This window comes from Pygocentrus nattereri, chromosome 12 (assembly GCF_015220715.1).
Source record: "Pygocentrus nattereri isolate fPygNat1 chromosome 12, fPygNat1.pri, whole genome shotgun sequence".
Lineage (NCBI taxonomy): Eukaryota > Metazoa > Chordata > Actinopteri > Characiformes > Serrasalmidae > Pygocentrus > Pygocentrus nattereri.
In genome coordinates this window covers 42,259,273-42,277,174 of record NC_051222.1, presented here as the reverse complement: position 1 = coordinate 42,277,174, position 17,902 = coordinate 42,259,273, and the positions used below count along the sequence as shown (strand labels likewise).

Here is a 17,902-nt window from a genome sequence, read left to right as displayed (position 1 = left end):
ACTCTGGTCCTGGAGATCGACTTTCCTGCAGAGTCTGGTGAACAACTCTGGTCCTAGAGATCCACCTTCCTGCAGAGTCTGGTCACCAACTCTGGTCCTGGAGATCGACCTTCCTGCAGAGTCTGGTCAACAACTCTTGTCCTGGAGATTGACCTTTCTGCAGAGTCTGGTCAACAACTCTGGTCCTGGAGATCGACCTTCTACAGAATCTGGTGAACAACTCTGGTCCTGGAGATCGACCTTCCTGCAGAGTCTGGTCAACAACTCTGGTCCTGGAGATCGACCTTCCTGCAGAGTCTAGTTCCAACCACAATCTGCCTCACATTCTCCAACTAATTAACATCTTCCCAAGTCCTTGATTGGATTAGATGCTTTAGAGTTAATTAAGGAGGGCAGACTATTAGATACAGAATTAATCTCTGCAGGAAAGTAAATCTACAGGGGCACGGTTGGTGACCACTGATGTAGACAGGTAAAAAACCTACTCCCCGTTTAAAACTTCAGCCTAAAAGTGGTTGGCTGAGCATATCTTTATATTTTCAACAGTAACTTGGTGATATACCATATCGTGTTCAGGGAATGTTTTTTTGGATAATTTTATGGTAATTGTTCTGCAGCATTCATTCGCTGTGTTTTTCTATAAGGACTCTTATTATGAAGGCACTGCTCGCCCATAGCTGTGTTCTGGGATATTAGGAAATAAAGAGCACATCATAGTTTAGGGATAGAGTGAACTGTCAGAGTATATTTGAGCTTATTTATGGTGTAAATGTAGCCAATTACAGCTCTAAAATAAAGCACCATGACTCATGCAAAAGCTGTGCCTTCTTTCATAGCAGTAAACACTACAATACTATTTTCAGGTGATGCTCCTATTCAGCTGAATTCAGCTCAGTAGTAATAAGAGTTCCATATGAAATTCAGGATAAAATATCCTTACAATGTACAATTTGCTTTATCATTTAGAATGTTTATATTGTTCATTTTTTTAACTAGAGCTTATGCGAAGGACAGAGCTTGTATTTTTTACCCTTTGTATTATATATATGTATATATATATATATATATATATATATATATATATATATATATATATATATATATATATATATGTGTGTGCTTTTTATTTTGATTCTTCCCTTCCCCCTTGTTTCCAGGCCCTTTCCTTGATTGTTTTCACCTGTGTTTACCCCCTGTGTCTCATTTGCCCATTGCATTTGAAGCCCTGAGTTTTCCTTCGTCCCTTGCTGGTCTTTGTTTGATGTATAGTTTGAAGTATTCTCATGTGGTGTTTTGTTTGTTCTGGCTTCTGTTGTTTGTTTATCCTGTGTTACTTTCGTTATGTCTGTTCCCCGTTCTCTATGTGTTGGCTCTGTGAACCTGGACTGTCTTGACCCCGAATCTGGATTTGCCCTGAATAAATCTCGCTTGTCTCAGCATTTGCGTCCGCCTCCTCATTGCTCCCCAACATTACAAATATGAAAAAAAACAACATTTTCTTCACATTTTTACTGATAAAAAACAATCTGAAAATCCAATTTATAAATCTGATAAATTGTCTGAATGTCTCTGTTGTTTACATGTACAGGACCATGATCATCTTCCTTGCTTCTAATAGCAGTCATTTTCATTGTCTTCACCAGGCATGCTTTTATCAAAAGAGCGGAGTGGGAGCTTTGATTTGATGTGCTGAATGGTAAATTTAATGCTCTAATTGGCTACCATGCGACAGCAGCACTTAGTTGTAGTACAAATGTTGGTAAAAACTTAGTGTAGAGCTTTGGATGAAATATTGTAAGGCAAGAAGCAGAACCAGTTCTTAAGCGTTCTAGATCTCCACTGCCCTACAGCAGACCGTGCAGTTGTCAAACTAATTGTAGTCTAATCCATGTGAGATGCCCTTCATTATAAGCCAAACCCCATTTAAACCTTATCCATCCTGCTCTGCAGAGTGTTGTAAATCCTGAGGAAAGTGGTCAGCTAGAACATTCAATTTATTTCAAGAACATCAGAAACTGTTACCCAATCTCTCAAGAGAAAAAGAGAGAAAGAGCAAAAGATTGAAAGTCCTATGATATGCCTGATTCAGTCAGCTGTGTGAACCTACCGCTGGTCCTGGTATTCCTGGAAGCCCCTGAGGCCCCGGCTTCCCGGAATTCCCTTGACCGCCTACTGGGCCTGTCTTACCAAGGACACCCTCATAGCCAGGAGTACCCTTGCAGAGAAAAAGACAGGAAGAGAGAAAGACAGGTAGAAACAAAAGGGAAAGTTTTAAGCTTAACCTCTGCATTTAGGCTTCTAAATTAATAAAAGTAGAATAGTTCAAACAGACACAAACAGCAGACATGAAATGCATAAAGAGATACATAAAGAATAAGTTAAGTTAGTCGGTTGGTTACTCGTCAACTGTTGAGCCAGCTAGTTAGTTGGAGTCAGTCAGTCAGTAAGCTTGCCAGTCAGTCAGTGAACCTGATAGTGAGTCAGTGAATCAGGTAGATTGTTAATGAGTGAATCTGGTAGTCAGTAGTTGGTCAGTAAGTCAACTAATGGGCCAGCTAGTCAGCTGAGCTCACCAGTCAGTCAGTGAACCAGCCAGACAATCAGTTGGTGAGTCAATTAGTGAGTCAGCAAGTCGGTCACTAAGTCAACTAGTGACCCAATCAGTCAGCCAGCCAGTCACTCAGTTGGTGAGCCAGCCCACTAGAAAGTGAATGAGACAGTCATCCAACCAGTCAATGAGCCAGGCAGGCAGTGAGTCAACCAGCCAGCCGGTCAGTCAGTGAGCCATCCAACGAGTCAATGAAGCAGCCAGTCAGTGAGCCAGTTTATGAGCCTGTCAGTCAGTCAGTGTGTTGCATTTTATAACATCAGTACTATAAAAGTAAGGTGTCATGTTTACCTTGTCTCCTTTCATTCCAGGCTTCCCTTCCTTTCCAGGTGGGCCTAAATGACCCTACACAGAGGGGGGGGGGGGCATTTGTGTTAGTTTTATATCTGTAATTACAACTACAAAAAAGAGTACAGATCTTCTGCACTAACCCTTCGTCCTGGCCGTCCTGGGGGACCAGGCTCTCCAGAGGCTCCAGGAGGGCCCTAAAAATGAAGAGAAGAATGTGAGAAAACACTGAGAAAGTGAGCTGACAATAAATGGATGAGGAAAAACACTTACAGCTTTGCCTGATTCCCCATTGTCTCCTTTTGATCCAGGACCTCCATCAACACCCTGAAAGAGATGAAGAGGGGGAGAGTTAAATATGTATACTGAGAGAGAAGATAAGTTTGATGTCAGAAACAAAGACTAGAAAGACTATACTTGTCAATTGAATGACTGACTGTATTTCATGTAAAAGTGTAAAGAAGGGTCACTCACATCAGCACCAGGCTCTCCAGGAGGGCCTGGGTCTCCGGGAAAACCAATAGGACCCTAAGAAAAGACAGAATGAGGGGAGTGGGGACAGAAAGTGAAAGGATGTTAGACATTAGTATTACAAATATAACACATTGTCTGAAGGTTTGTGTCTCCCTTTTAAACTCACAGAGTTCCCCTTGGCTCCATCCTCTCCAGATGTCCCTCGAGCTCCTGGAGGTCCTGCAGCTCCTGAAAGTCCAGAGTCTCCTTTCTCCCCCTGCTCACCTTTCTCTCCCTGCACACATACACATTGACTTTAGCACTATTTCACCAGGGTACGTGTCTTTGGAGCAAACCTGACAATTCAACACCATATATCCCAGTTTCTAGACTGCTGGTTGTACTGGGACCAGAGATGTTTACTAGTTGATTCATGTGAGTAAACACGTTGAATCCATGTGAGTTTCTGCCATGAATCTGAGCTGAGTCTAAATCCTCTGAGACGCAAGTCTGAGTCTTGAGTATCTGAAGTGCAAGCCTGAGTCAAGTCATGAGTCTCTAGGGCATGAGTCCACTCTCAACTTTCTGAGATACAAGACTGAGTCTTGTGTATTTGTGGTGCAGGACTGAGTCAAGTCTTGAGTCTCTGGAGTGTGAGTCCAGTCTCAGTTCTCTGAGTGAATTTGAGTCTTTGAGTCCAAGTTGAGTCTCAAGTCTCTGGAATCTGAGCTCAAGTTGAGTCTCAAGTCTCTGGAGTGCAAGTCTGAGTTGAGTTTGAGTTCTCTGAGATGCAAGTCCAAGTCTTGAGTATCTAAAATACGAATCAGATTCAGGCCTTGAGTCTCTGGGGTTGGGGAGTCCAACCATAATTCTCTGAAGTGTGAGTCTGAGTTGAATCTTGAGTCTCTAAAATGTAAGTTTGAGTCTCAAGTTGAGTCTCTGGGGTGCGAGTTCAAGTCGAGTCTCTGGAGTCTGAGTTCAGGTTGAGTCTCTGGGGTGTGAGCCCAAGTTGAGTCAGAATTCTCTGCGATGCAAATCCAAGCCTTAAGTATCTACGTTACGAGCCTGAGTCAAGCCTAGAGTCTCTGGGGTGTGAGTCTGAGGTCTGAGTCCAGTCTCAATTCTTTGAAGTGTGAGTGCCACTTGAGTTTTGAGCCTCTAAAATGTGAGTTTGAGTCTCAAGTCTTGAGTCTCTAGTGTGCGAGTTTGAGTTAAGTGTCTGGAGTCAGAGTTTAAGTTGAGTCTCAAGTCTCTGAAGTGCAAGTCTGAGCTGAGCCTGATTTCTCGGGGATGCAGGTCCAAATCTTGAGTATCTGAAGTGTGAGTCTGAGTCAAGTCTTGAGTCTATGGGGTGCGAGTTCAAGTCGAATCTCTGAAGTCTGAATCTTTAGTCTCGAAGACTTGAAGTCTTGAATCCCTGGGGCGAAAGTCCAGTCTCAATCCTCTGGGGTGCAAGTCTGAGTCGAATCTTGATTCTCTCAAAAGTGAGTCTCAAGTCTTGAGTTTCTGAGGTGCAAGTTCAAGTCAGGTCTTGATTCTCTTGAGCCCTCCAAGCTTCAAGTACATTGTAGCTTGACCTGCCATCCTTTAAGACGCATGGAAGATGAGCATCAAGAGTCTTCTCCATCCTGGAGCCCAGGTGGTGCAACGAACTTCCACTGGCAATCTGAACAGCAGACTCTCTTGCAGCCTTTAAACACAGACTGTTCACACATCCCTTTTTACAGCACTTAAGTGAGCACTAATCTAGGTATCTTTGTTTCTAGGTATCAGCACTGGCTTTTGTTTCTAGCAGCATCTGAAATCTAGGGTAGTTTGGACTTTGAACCTCAACTAGGATACATTTTCTGAGTGGACAATTAAGCACTTTTGGAAGTTGTTATGGAAAAGAGCATATGCTAAATGTCATAAATGTAAATGTTACTGAGGTACATGTCTGAGATGAGTCTTGAGTCTTTGAGGTGTGAGTCAAAGTCTCAAGTCTCTGGGGTGCAAGTCAGAGTCTCTATTTTCTGAGGTGCAAGTCCAAGTCTCAACTTTTTTGGGGTGCGAGTCCGATTCTCAAGACTCCAAGATTTAAGTTTAAGTCTCAAGTCTTGAGTCTCTGGCGTGTGAGTCCGAGTCAAGTCTCGAGCCTCTGGGTTGCTAGTCCAAGTACTGAGTGACTAAGGTATGAGACACAGCATAAACATCTCTGGGACTCAAGGAAATGAGCCCGAGTCAAGTCACAGGGATGTGAGTCTAACTTGATTCTCAAGTCCAGGTCGAGTCTCTGAGGTGCAAGTCCGAGGCATGTCTCCAGTCTCTGAGGTATGGAGGGGCAGAGTCCTAGTTGAGTTTCCAGTAGTGTGAACTTGTTTTTGCGCCATTAACCAGTAACAGGACCATATCTGTTTTATTTGAACTTCAATTTCAAATGCAAACTCCACACAGAAAGGACCCTGGTCGCCTGGCCGGGGACTCGAACCCAGGCCCTCCTTGCTGTGAGGTGAGAGCGCCACCCACCACGCCACCTCAATTTCAATTAGAATACATACATTCCTAACTTAACTAAACCCTTGTTTAAAAAAAGTGAATTTAATGATGGGCAAAATGGGTTATGACACATCGAGAGAGAGAGGGGATTACCTCATCTCTGAAAAGTGTACAAAACATGGAACTTTGTATTGGCTTTGTTTCTGGAGACCTTGTGTCCCAGCAATGCCTTGTGTTGAGCTTGAATAAAGAGGCCTTTTGTTTCTTCCAAACTAAACCCAGCGTCTGAAGTCTTTTTGTATATCCGAAATAGAATAATTATTAGATACAGGTAAATTCTAAAATAGTGAGATGAAGTTAATGCCATGTCTTAAGAGATAGGGCTTACTTGAGGCACAAGTGTTAAAGAGTTGAAACAGGAGACTTGATTTTCCCCCTGTGATTACAGTGATCTAATCAGCGATTTTAAAACATACATGGCAAATACTGTTAGCTTGCAGCCAAACATACCAGGAAAAACTTGAAAACCAGAACTGAGCAATCAACCAACAAAACGCCTCTGGAGAAGAGAAGGGTTTGTACTCACAGTGCTTCCAGGCACACCCACAGGACCAGGATCTCCTGACTCACCGTCCTCCCCCTACCATCATCATCATCAACATCATCATCATTTCAAACATCGACATAATCACAACCAACAGCACAAAATAATGAAAACCCATTTCAAAGGTGCACTGTTTCATTAGATAATAAAGCTCTGTGTAAGACAGCACAGCGCTTCATTATCTGCCGAAATGTTTCATTAGGTGATAAAAGGCTTGCAGAGAGAGAAAAGTGCTTTATCAGCCTGTGAAACACTTCTGTAAATGCTATAAGGTTTAATTAATGATAAAAGGTTTATTAGGTCACTCTCACCTTCTCCCCAACTCCACCAGGCTGACCCCGAACGCCAGGCCTGCCAGGAGGACCCTGCTCACACAAAAACAACACTCACTTGTCAACACTGCACACAAAATATAATACTCTGAAATCTGTGGGTAGCCCTTGATCTTAAGAGAGTGAATTCTGAGAAAAACACACATCTGTAATTTTCAGTTCATTTTTATTTAACAGAATCTTCATGCTTGGGACCGAATTCATAAGAAACCTTCTGGAAGTTCTAGGTAACTAACTGTGAACATGAGTCACAGTCTAAGCGGGTTTGGGTTAGTTGTTAGGAATGGAAATCAGTGGCAGCAGCTCTATGCAGGACTCTTTACTGACAAAGAGTCACTGTAACACTGATACCATGTCTGTTATAAGATTTAGATAAAAGACATGGAATGTATTTTACAAGCTTCATATGTCTGTGTTTGATGTAGAACAGCCAAAAAAATGCTAACATATTATTAGCATAGCATTATCCCATAGGTGTGCTAGAAGAAATTAGTATTATTGTAGAGGTGGGTTTGTTCTTGGTTTTTGACTGAGTTTTGACATGTATGGTTCAAACTGAAAGGTTACCTTAAACAGTCAGACTTCTTCCTGCACTCTATGTACTACTGAAATAAAACGGAAACTGCTAAAACTGTGCGTTTGTGCACATACCTGTCCACCACTGGGTCCCTGAGGGCCTCGTGGGCCGAGCTGACCAGGAGGACCCTAAAAAAAAAAAAAAAAAAAAAAGTTCAATCTTGCTCATTAAACAAATTTTTATATTTTCACCTGAATTCAGTTCACCTAACAGAACAACATAAGAACTATTTGATATCAGATTATAAATATATCTCACGATCAGTCCGGAGTGTCCACTCTCTCCTTTCTCTCCTGGAGTTCCAGGCATTCCCTAAACAGAACAGTGAACTTATTTACATGTGAGATCAAGCTATAAAACAAAACACGTAAACAAAATAACCAAGAAGCAATCAGAACGACAGACTCATCGTCCACTTTATTAGAAACATCTGCCTTGTGTCACTGTCACTGGCCGCTTTATTAGAAATTTCTACCTCACTGTTATTAAATTCCTAACTCAGAAGGAGTTCAACTAAGTCAGAAGGAGAGTTGAAGAGGAGAGTACCTGTAGTCCTCGTGGTCCTGTGGCTCCTTTAAAGCCCCTCAGTCCTTCATCTCCTTTCTGTCCATACATCCCCTGCTGCCCTGGTGGCCCCCGCTCCCCATCAACTCCCTGTGGGGCAAAACATATCACTGTTCTGACCAGAAAATATCCGCCCCCCTGAAGACAAAAATATCCCTCTCTCTAAAATATCTGCCCCTCGGAGGACAAAAATATTCGTATCTCTAAAACATCCGCCCCCTGAAGGACAAAAATATTCGTCTCTCTAAAATATCCGCCCCCCCGGAGGACAAAAATATTCGTCTCTCTAAAATATCCGCACCCCAGAGGACAAAAATATTCGTCTCTCTAAAACATCTGCCCCCCGGAGGACAAAAATATCCCTCTCTCTAAAATATCCGCCCCCTGGAAGACAAAAATATCCCTCTCTCTAAAATATCCGCACCCCGGAGGACAAAAATATCCCTCTCTCTAAAATATCCGACCCCCCGGAGGAAAAAATTCCCTCTCTCTAAAATATCCGCCCCCCGGAGGACAAAAATATCCCTCTCCTTAAAATATCCGCCCCCCCGGAGGACAAAAATATCCCTCTCTCTAAAATATCCGCCCCCCGGAGGACAAAAATATCCCTCTCTCTAAAATATCCGCCTCACAGAGGACAAAAACATCCCTCTCTCTAAAATATCCGCTTTTAGCATTAAGCAATTCTCTGATGTTGCCCGGGTGTTGCTAGATGGTCACCATGGTATTTTAGGCAGTGGTTAAAATGTAATTTTTTAAAAACTAAGAGAAGTGTCATTACTGAGTGAGTCGCCCTGTAAAGCCTGAAATAACCGTTTTAAAGTCAACGGCGTCGAGATTTTTAAACCACATCATACGTCTTTATGTATTAACATCACACACAGACTTTAAAAGAAGGTCCGGATCGATGTTTCCGCCTCAAATGATCTCAGAATCGACAAAAATACTGATCAACATCACACTGATGAAGATGTGATGACAGTGGTAGATAATTCACTCATATCCTCAGAGGCGCTCCTTCACCGAGTTTAGACTGAGAACAAACTCGCAAAAGTCAGATTTATCTGCTTGTGTGTCTGAAGCAAAACCAGCATTACACAGTGTTATTCCACACATTGCATGCAATGATGAATTTCCACCAGAGAGGGCTCCAAATCTCCAAATCCTACATAGTGTTGCTTTAAGTGGTGGGTAAACTGCTAGATTTGTATGTAAGGTGGTTAATGGGGTGTGGTGGAGCAACTGTTTAGGTGTCCAAGTGTCTAAGATGGTTGCAAGGGTGTTGCTAGGTTGTATATATATATATATATATATATATATATATATATATATATATATATATCCTCTCCTTGGATCACCACCTTATCGTGGTGGAGGGGTTTGCGTGCTTGAATGATCTTAGGAGCTATGTTGTCTGGAGCAAAAGCTCCTGGTAGGGTCTCCCATGGCAAACTGGTCCTAGGTGACAGGTCAGACAAAGTGTGATCCATAATAACCCCTATGAAGACACAAAAGCAGGACTTGTGTACCCTGCCCGGAACAGGGTTACCGGGGCCCCACCCTGGAGCCAGGCCTGGGGGAGGGGCTCGCCAGCGAGCGTCTGGTGGCCGGGCAGGCCCAGCCCGAAGGAGTTACATGAGTCCCCCCTCCCATCGACCCACCACCAATGGGAGGGGCAGTAGTAGGGGTTCGGTGCGTTGTGGATCGGGCAGTGTCCAAAGGCGTGGGCCTTGGCGTTCTGATCCTCGGTTGCTGAAACTGGCTTTTGGAACTTGGAACGTTACCTCACTGGCGGGGAAAGAGCCTGAGTTGGTGCGCGAGGTTGAGAGATACCGGCTAGATATAGTCGGGCTCACCTCAACACACAGCTTGGGCTCTGGGTCCAATCTCCTTGAGAGGGGCTGGACTTTATTCTTTTCTGGAGTTGCCCATGGTGAGAGGCGGTGGGCAGGTGTGGGCTTTCTCATAGCCCCTCGACTCGGTGCCTGTATGTTGGGGTTTTCTCCGGTGGACGAGAGGGTAGCTTCCCTACGCCTTCGGGTTGGGGAACGGGTCCTGACTGTTGTCTGTGCTTATGCACTGAACAGCAGTTCAGAGTACCCAGCCTTCTTAGAGTCCTTGGGAAGGGTGCTTGAAAGTGCTCCTCCTGGAGACTCTATTGTCCTACTGGGGGACTTCAATGCTCACGTGGGCAATGACAGTGAGACCTGGAGGGGTGTGATTGGGAGGAATGGCCTCTCTGATCTGAACCCGAGTGGTGTTCAGTTTTTGGACTTCTGCGCAAACCACAGTTTGTCCATCACGAACACCATGTTTGAACACAAGGATGTCCATAAGTGCACATGGCACCAGGACACCCTAGGCCGCAGTTCAATGATTGACTTTGTAGTCGTGTCATCGGACTTGCGGCCATGTGTTTTGGACACTCGGGTAAAGAGAGGAGCTGAGCTGTCAACTGATCACCACCTGGTGGTGAGTTGGATCAGGTGGTGGGGGAAGATGCCGGTCAGACCAGGCAAGCCCAAACGTATAGTGAGGGTTTGCTGGGAACGTCTAGCAGAAGAACCTGTCAGATTGATCTTCAACTCACACCTCCGTCAGAACTTTGACCAGATATCGGGGGAGGTGGGGGACATTGACTCAGAATGGGCCATGTTCCGTTCCTCCATTGCTGAAGCGGCTGACTGTAGCTGTGGCCGTAAGGTAGTTGGTGCCTGTCGGGGCGGTAATCCTCGAACCCGGTGGTGGACACCCCAGGTGAGAGATGCTGTCAAGCTGAAGAAGGAGTCCTACCGGGCATGGTTGGCCTGTGGGACACCAGAGGCAGCTGGCAGGTATCGACAGGCCAAGCGATCTGCGGCTTCAGTCGTTGCCAAGGCAAAAACCCGGGTGTGGGAAGAGTTCAGTGAGGCCTTGGAAAGTGACTAAGTCGGCTCCGAAAAGATTCTGGCAAACCATCAGGCGACTCAGAAGGGGAAAGCAGTGTGCCACTAGCACTGTATATAGTGGAGATGGTGTGCTGCTGACTTCGACTGAAGACGTCATTGGGCGGTGAAAGGAGTACTTTGAGGACCTTCTCAATCCCACCGACACGTTCTCCAGTGAGGAGGCTGAGTCTGGGGACTTGGGAATAGGCTTGTCCATTACTGAGGCTGAAGTCGCTAAGGTAGTTAAGAAGCTCCTTGGTGGCAAGGCTCCAGGGGTGGATGAGATCCGCCCTGAGTTCCTCAAGGCTCAGGATGTTGTGGGGCTGTCTTGGCTGACACGCCTTTTCAACATTGCGTGGACATCGGGGGCGGTGCCACTGGATTGGCAGACTGGGGTGGTGGTGCCTCTTTTTAAAAAAGGGGACCGGAGGGTGTGTTCCAACTACAGGGGAATCACACTCCTCAGCCTCCCTGGCAAGGTCTATGCAGGGGTACTGGAGAAGAGAGTCCGGCTTATAGTCGAACCTCGGATCCAGGAGGAACAGTGCGGGTTCCGCCCTGGTCGTGGAACACTGGACCAACTCTTCACCCTCTCCAGGATTCTGGAGGGTTTATGGGAGTTTGCCCAACCAGTCCACATGTGCTTTGTGGATCTGGAGAAGGCATTCGACTGTGTTCCCCGGGGTATTCTGTGGGAGGTGCTTCGGGAGTACGGGGTACATGGCTCTTTGCTACGAGCCATTCAGGCCCTGTACAAACAAAGCAGGAGTTTGGTTCGCATGGCCGGCAGTAAGTCAGACTCGTTCCCAGTGAGAGTTGGACTCCGTCAGGGCTGCCCTTTGTCACCGATTCTATTCATAATTTTTATGGATAGAATTTCTAGGCGCAGTCAAGGGATGGAGGGTGTCCGGTTTGGTGACCTCAGGGTCACATCGCTGCTGTTTGCAGATGATGTGGTCCTATTGGGGACATCAGGCCGCGAACTTCAGCTTTCGCTGGATTGGTTTGCAGCCGAGTGTGAAGCGGCTGGGATGAGAATCAGTACCTCTAAATCCGAGACCATGGTTCTCAGGCGGAAAAGGGTGGAGAGCCCTCTCTGGGTCGGGGATAGGCTCTTGCCTCAAGTGGAGGAGTTCAAGTATCTCGGGGTCTTGTTCACGAGTGATGGTACAAGGGAGCGGGAGATTGACAGGTGGATTGGTGCTGGGTCAGCAGTGATGCGGGTTCTTTACCGGTCTGTTGTGGTAAAGAAAGAGCTGAGCCATAAGGCAAGGCTCTCGATTTACCGGTCGATCTACGTTCCCACCCTCACCTATGGTCATGAGCTTTGGGTAATGACCGAAAGAATAAGATCGCGAATACAAGCGGCCGAAATGAGTTTCCTCCGCAGGGTGTCTGGACTCTCCCTTAGAGATAGGGTGAGAAGTTCAGTCATCCGGGAGGGACTCGGAGTAGAGCCGCTGCTTCTTCACGTCGAGAGGAGCCAGCTGAGGTGGTTCGGGCATCTGGTTAGGATGCCTCCTGGACGCCTCCCTCGGGAGGTGTCACAGGCGAGTCCACCTGGGAGGAGACCCCGGGGAAGACCCAGGACACGCTGGCGCGACTATATCGCCCAGCTGGCCTGGGAGCGCCTCGGAATCCCCCTTGGAGAGCTGGTGGAAGTGGCTGGGGAAAGGGAGGTCTGGGCTTCATTGCTTAGGATGCTGCCCCCGCGACCCGAACCCCGGAGAAGCGGAAGATAATGGATGGATGGATGGATGGATGGATGGTTATATATATATATATATATATATATATATATATATATATATATATATATATATATATATATATATATATATAAGTAGGAAACATCACTATGAACCAGCTTTTTTACTAGCTCATGTAAAATGTTACAGTCTGTAAGCTCTGCATTTCGGTGTCAGGTACATTAACTCTTTCACATGATTTCACATATTTCACAGGAATTTCTGCTTGCTCACCGGCACTCCAGGCTGCCCCTCTGGTCCCTGAGTACCGGTTGGCCCCGGAGGTCCCTGTGGACAGAAAATGAAAAGAGAAATAGTGTTTATTTTCCACATATTCTATTATTTATGTGTGAGCATTTTATCTCAACTATTTATAAACCCATAACTCTGATAACGCCGTGGAAAAGCCCAGTTTTACCCCCAAAACGTTATATTTTTAGGTTATTATTCTGGGATGTCCTTCAACTTATAAATAAGTTCTTATTTGTACAACCGAAGTAAATCTGAGATTTTCATTCATTTAAAAAAAAAATCATTTCAAATTTGACATTTGTACCGTAATATAAAAGAACCGAGGAAGAACAGAATAGAGGAGAACAGGAGAATCGAGAAGAATAAATGAGAAGAAGGGGAAGAGAGAGAAGAAGACTGAGGTTCTTACAGGTTCTCCTTTGTCTCCTTTGCTGCCTTTCTGTCCTGGACCTCCGGTTTCACCCTGCAGATAAAACCAAAAGAATGAAGCTCGTCTTATTACTCCAGCGCACACACAGCATCAGCACTGATACACACTCTCTCACACAGACGTTACCTTATCTCCATCCTCTCCTGGGGGTCCTGGAGGACCTGTGGCTCCTGGTAATCCCACAGGCCCCTGCTCTCCATCCTGTCCTGCAGGGCCTATGGGACCCTTCTCCCCCTGTATATAAAATTGAGAGCACAAAATGTGTTAGAAGTCTTTTTGGTACCATACAGAACCTTTTACAACACGTTCTCCCTCGATCTGAAGAACCCCTTTACCATGCAGAGAACCATTTCAGAATGCAAAGGTTTCAATGAGTGTTTATGGTTTTACACCGGTCAGGCGTAACATTATGACCACCTCCTGAGTGGATCAGACACAGCAGTGCTGCTGGAGTTTTAAACACCTCAGTGTCACTGCTGGACTAAGAATAGTCCACCAACCAAAAATATCCAGCCAACAGCGTCCTGTGGGCAGCGTCCTGTGGGCAGCATCCTGTGACCACTGAGGAAGGACTAGAGGATGACCAACACAGACTGTGCAGCAGCAGATGAGCTGTCATCTCTGACTTTACAAGGTGGACTGACAAGGTAGGAGTGTCTAATAGAGTGGACAGTGAGTGGACACCGTGTTCAAAAATTCCAGCAGCTAGTTTTCCCACAGAGTCTAATTCTAACCACAATTTGTCATACACTCCAGCTAATCAACCTCTTCAGACGTCCCTGATTGGCTGGATCAGATGTCTTAGAGTTACGTAAGGGACAGAGCAGCTTACGGGATACAAGGGATACAAAACTCTGCATGAAGGTAAATCTCCAAGACCAGTGTTGGAGACCACTGCTCTAGAGACTGCTGTGCTTGAAAATCCCAGGAGATCAGCAGCTGTCTGGCACCAACAGTCATGCCATGGTCAAAATCATTGAGATCGCATTGGTTCCCCAAGCTGCTGGCATTACCATGCCAGTGGTGTACAACTCGTCCTGGAGACGTGGTGTCCAGCACAGTCTTGTGATTTACTAGCTCAAACACACTTGATTAGTCTCATCTGTTAAGGTTTTCAGGTTTAGTGGGGGTTTCTGAGCAGGGGAACCACTGGACTCCGACCCTTCAGGACTGGAATCGCGCACTCCTGTTTTATGCACTGCACTGCTGCAAGTGCTCCTAACGAAGTGCTTGGCAAGGGTATCTCACTCGTTATATCATTTCCATTCACTCTAAGGCAAAGGAAGAAGTGAGTCTTACAGGTTCTCCCTTCTCTCCCATTGGTCCAGGCCCACCGATAGTTCCAGTACGTCCAGGCTGGCCGATCGCACCAGCCAGACCAGGAGGCCCCCTCTCACCTGTAGCCCCCTGAACAGAGACAAAAAAAGACAGGGACAGTTTTAAATATCCATCTGTTTCTCTTTCCAGTTCAGCAGTTTGACTCTAACCCAATAGAGTTTATTGAAATCAATGCTGTTTCATTTGGTCGGTGTATTTCAACTTTAACTCAGCTTGATCTAAGTAAATAAGATATTACAGTTCAATTTCCATATTCAATGTTCAATATTTCAATATTTCAGTTCAATATATCAGATTATTGTCACAAATAAGGAGTAATTTTCTAGAAATTTTGTCTTATGTCCAAACAACACCTTGAAAATCTCTCTCAAGTCTAAAAAGTCCTTTGGACATTAGAGGCACTGGCCACGGTTGAAACCACAGAAGCTACAAGAAAATTAGTGTGTTTACATGTACTCAATAATCAATATCTGATTATTCAAATGGTGATGCAAGCAGGACACGCTGATTTCTACTCTGTAGAAATAAGGTGTAAAAAAGGCTGGATTTGAGCTCAGTAATCAAATTTGAAAACAGACTGCGGTACTGGAAATAAGCGAGATGATGTATGTTCATATTTTGAGGTAAAGTGATGCCATGTTTTTAAAACAAAGCTGCAGCATGAAGTTAGAGTTTTATGTCATGTCTTCTTCTGTGAGTTTATTGGCTGGCTGTAAAGCAGAAATCTGATTACTGTCCGACTCGTGTAGACCTGGAGTTTCCCCATTATCTGATTACTGTCTGACTCATGTAGACCTGGAGTTTCCCCATTATCTGATTACTGTCTGACTCATGTAGACCTGGAGTTTCCCCATTATCTGATTACTGTCTGACTCATGTAGGCCTGGAGTTTCCCCATTATCTGATTACTGTCTGACTCATGAAGACCTGGAGTTTCTCCAATATCTAATTACTCTCTGACTCATGTAGACCTGGAGTTTCCCCATTATCTGATTACTGTCTGACTCACATAGACCTGGAGTTTCTCCAATATCTAATTACTCTCTGACTCCTGTAGACCTGGAATTTCTCCATTATCTGTTTTCTGTCTGACTTACGTAGACCTGGAGTTTCCCCATTATCTGATTACTGTCTGACTCATGTTGACCTGGAGTTTCACCAATATCTAATTGCTGTCTGACTCACATAGACCTGGAGTTTCTCCAATATCTAATTACTGTCTGACTCATGTAGACCTGGAGTTTCCCCATTATCTGATTACTGTCTGACTCATGAAGACCTGGAGTTTCCCCATTATCTGATTACTGTCTGACTCATGTAGACCTGGAGTTTCCCCATTATCTGATTACTGTCTGACTCCTGTAGACCTGGAGTTTCCCCATTATCTGATTACTGTCTGACTCATGTAGACCTGGAGTTTCCCCATTATCTGATTACTGTCTGACTCATGTAGACCTGGAGTTTCCCCATTATCTGATTACTGTGTGACTCCTGTAGACCTGGAGTTTCCCCATTATCTGATTACTGTCTGACTCATGTTGACCTGGAGTTTCACCAATATCTAATTGCTGTCTGACTCACATAGACCTGGAGTTTCTCCAATATCTAATTACTGTCTGACTCATGTAGACCTGGAGTTTCCCCATTATCTGATTACTGTCTGACTCATGAAGACCTGGAGTTTCCCCATTATCTGATTACTGTCTGACTCATGTAGACCTGGAGTTTCCCCATTATCTGATTACTGTCTGACTCCTGTAGACCTGGAGTTTCCCCATTATCTGATTACTGTCTGACTCATGTAGACCTGGAGTTTCCCCATTATCTGATTACTGTCTGACTCCTGTAGACCTGGTGTTTCCCCATTGTCTGATTACTGTCTGACTCATGTAGACCTGGAGTTTCCCTATTATCTGATTACTGTCTGACTCACGTAGACCTGGAGTTTTCCCATTATCTGTTACTGTCTGATTCACGTAGACCTGGAGTTTCCCCATTATCTGATTACTGTCTGACTCCAGTAGACCTGGAGTTTCCCCATTATCTGATTACTGTCTGACTCCTGTAGACCTGGAGTTTCCCCATTATCTGATTACTGTCTGACTCCTGTAGACCTGGATTTTCCCCATTATCTGATTACTGTCTGACTCCTGTAGACCTGGATTTTCCCCATTATCTGATTACTGTCTGATTCATGTAGACCTGGAGTTTCCCTATTATCTGATTACTGTCTGACTCACATAGACCTGGAGTTTTCCCATTATCTGATTACTGTCTGACTCATGTAGACCTGGAGTTTCCCCATAATCTGATTACTGTCTGACTCATGTAGACCTGGAGATTCCCCATTATCTGATTACTGTCTGACTTACATAGACCTGGAGTTTCCCCATTATCTGATTGCTGTCTGACTCCAGTAGACCTGGAGTTTCCCCATTATCTGATTACTGTCTGACTCATGTAGACCGGGAGTTTCCCCATTATCTGATTACTGTCTGACTCACGTAGACCTGGAGTTTCCCCATTATCTGATTACTGTCTGACTCATGTAGACCTGGAGTTTCCCCATAATCTGATTACTGTCTGACTCATGTAGACCTGGAGTTTCCCCATTATCTGATTACTGTCTGACTCACGTAGACCTGGAGTTTCCCCATTATCTGATTACTGTCTGACTCATGTAGACCTGGAGTTTCCCCATAATCTGATTACTGTCTGACTCATGTAGACCTGGAGATTCCCCATTATCTGATTACTGTCTGACTTACATAGACCTGGAGTTTCCCCATTATCTGATTACTGTCTGACTCATGTAGACCTGGAGTTTCCCCATTATCTGATTACTGTCTGACTCATGTAGACCTGGAGTTTCCCCATTATCTGATTACTGTCTGACTCATGTAGACCTGGAGTTTCCCCATAATCTGATTACTGTCTGACTCCTGTAGACCTGGAGATTCCCCATTATCTGATTACTGTCTGACTCATGTAGACCTGGAGTTTCCCCATTATCTGATTACTGTCTAACTCATGTAGACCTGGAGTTTCCCCATTATCTGATTACTGTCTGACTCACGTAGACCTGGAGTTTCCCCATTATCTGATTACTGTCTGACTCACGTAGACCTGGAGTTTCCCCATAATCTGATTACTGTCTGACTCACGTAGACCTGGAGTTTCCCCATTATCTGATTACTGTCTGACTCACGTAGACCTGGAGTTTCCCCATTATCTGATTACTGTCTGACTCATGTAGACCTGGAGTTTCCCCATAATCTGATTACTGTCTGACTCATGTAGACCTGG

At 44.9% G+C, this 17,902-nt stretch overlaps 1 protein-coding gene across 1 annotated transcript in view; it reads right to left on the bottom strand.

Moving 5' to 3' along the window:
- col5a3b (collagen, type V, alpha 3b) overlaps positions 1-17,902 on the bottom strand; it is a 116,840-nt gene that overhangs the window by 19,901 nt on the left and 79,037 nt on the right. Inside the window, exons 41-55 of the mRNA XM_037543190.1 lie at positions 14,558-14,665; positions 13,385-13,492; positions 13,238-13,291; positions 12,811-12,864; positions 7,884-7,991; positions 7,596-7,649; positions 7,412-7,465; positions 6,740-6,793; positions 6,411-6,464; positions 3,537-3,644; positions 3,371-3,424; positions 3,170-3,223; positions 3,040-3,093; positions 2,900-2,953; positions 2,108-2,215 (exon numbers count right to left, since the gene is read on the bottom strand). Of these exons, the coding sequence (XP_037399087.1) occupies positions 2,108-2,215; positions 2,900-2,953; positions 3,040-3,093; positions 3,170-3,223; positions 3,371-3,424; positions 3,537-3,644; positions 6,411-6,464; positions 6,740-6,793; positions 7,412-7,465; positions 7,596-7,649; positions 7,884-7,991; positions 12,811-12,864; positions 13,238-13,291; positions 13,385-13,492; positions 14,558-14,665 (1,080 nt within the window). The remainder of the gene's footprint in view (positions 1-2,107; positions 2,216-2,899; positions 2,954-3,039; positions 3,094-3,169; positions 3,224-3,370; positions 3,425-3,536; positions 3,645-6,410; positions 6,465-6,739; positions 6,794-7,411; positions 7,466-7,595; positions 7,650-7,883; positions 7,992-12,810; positions 12,865-13,237; positions 13,292-13,384; positions 13,493-14,557; positions 14,666-17,902) is intronic.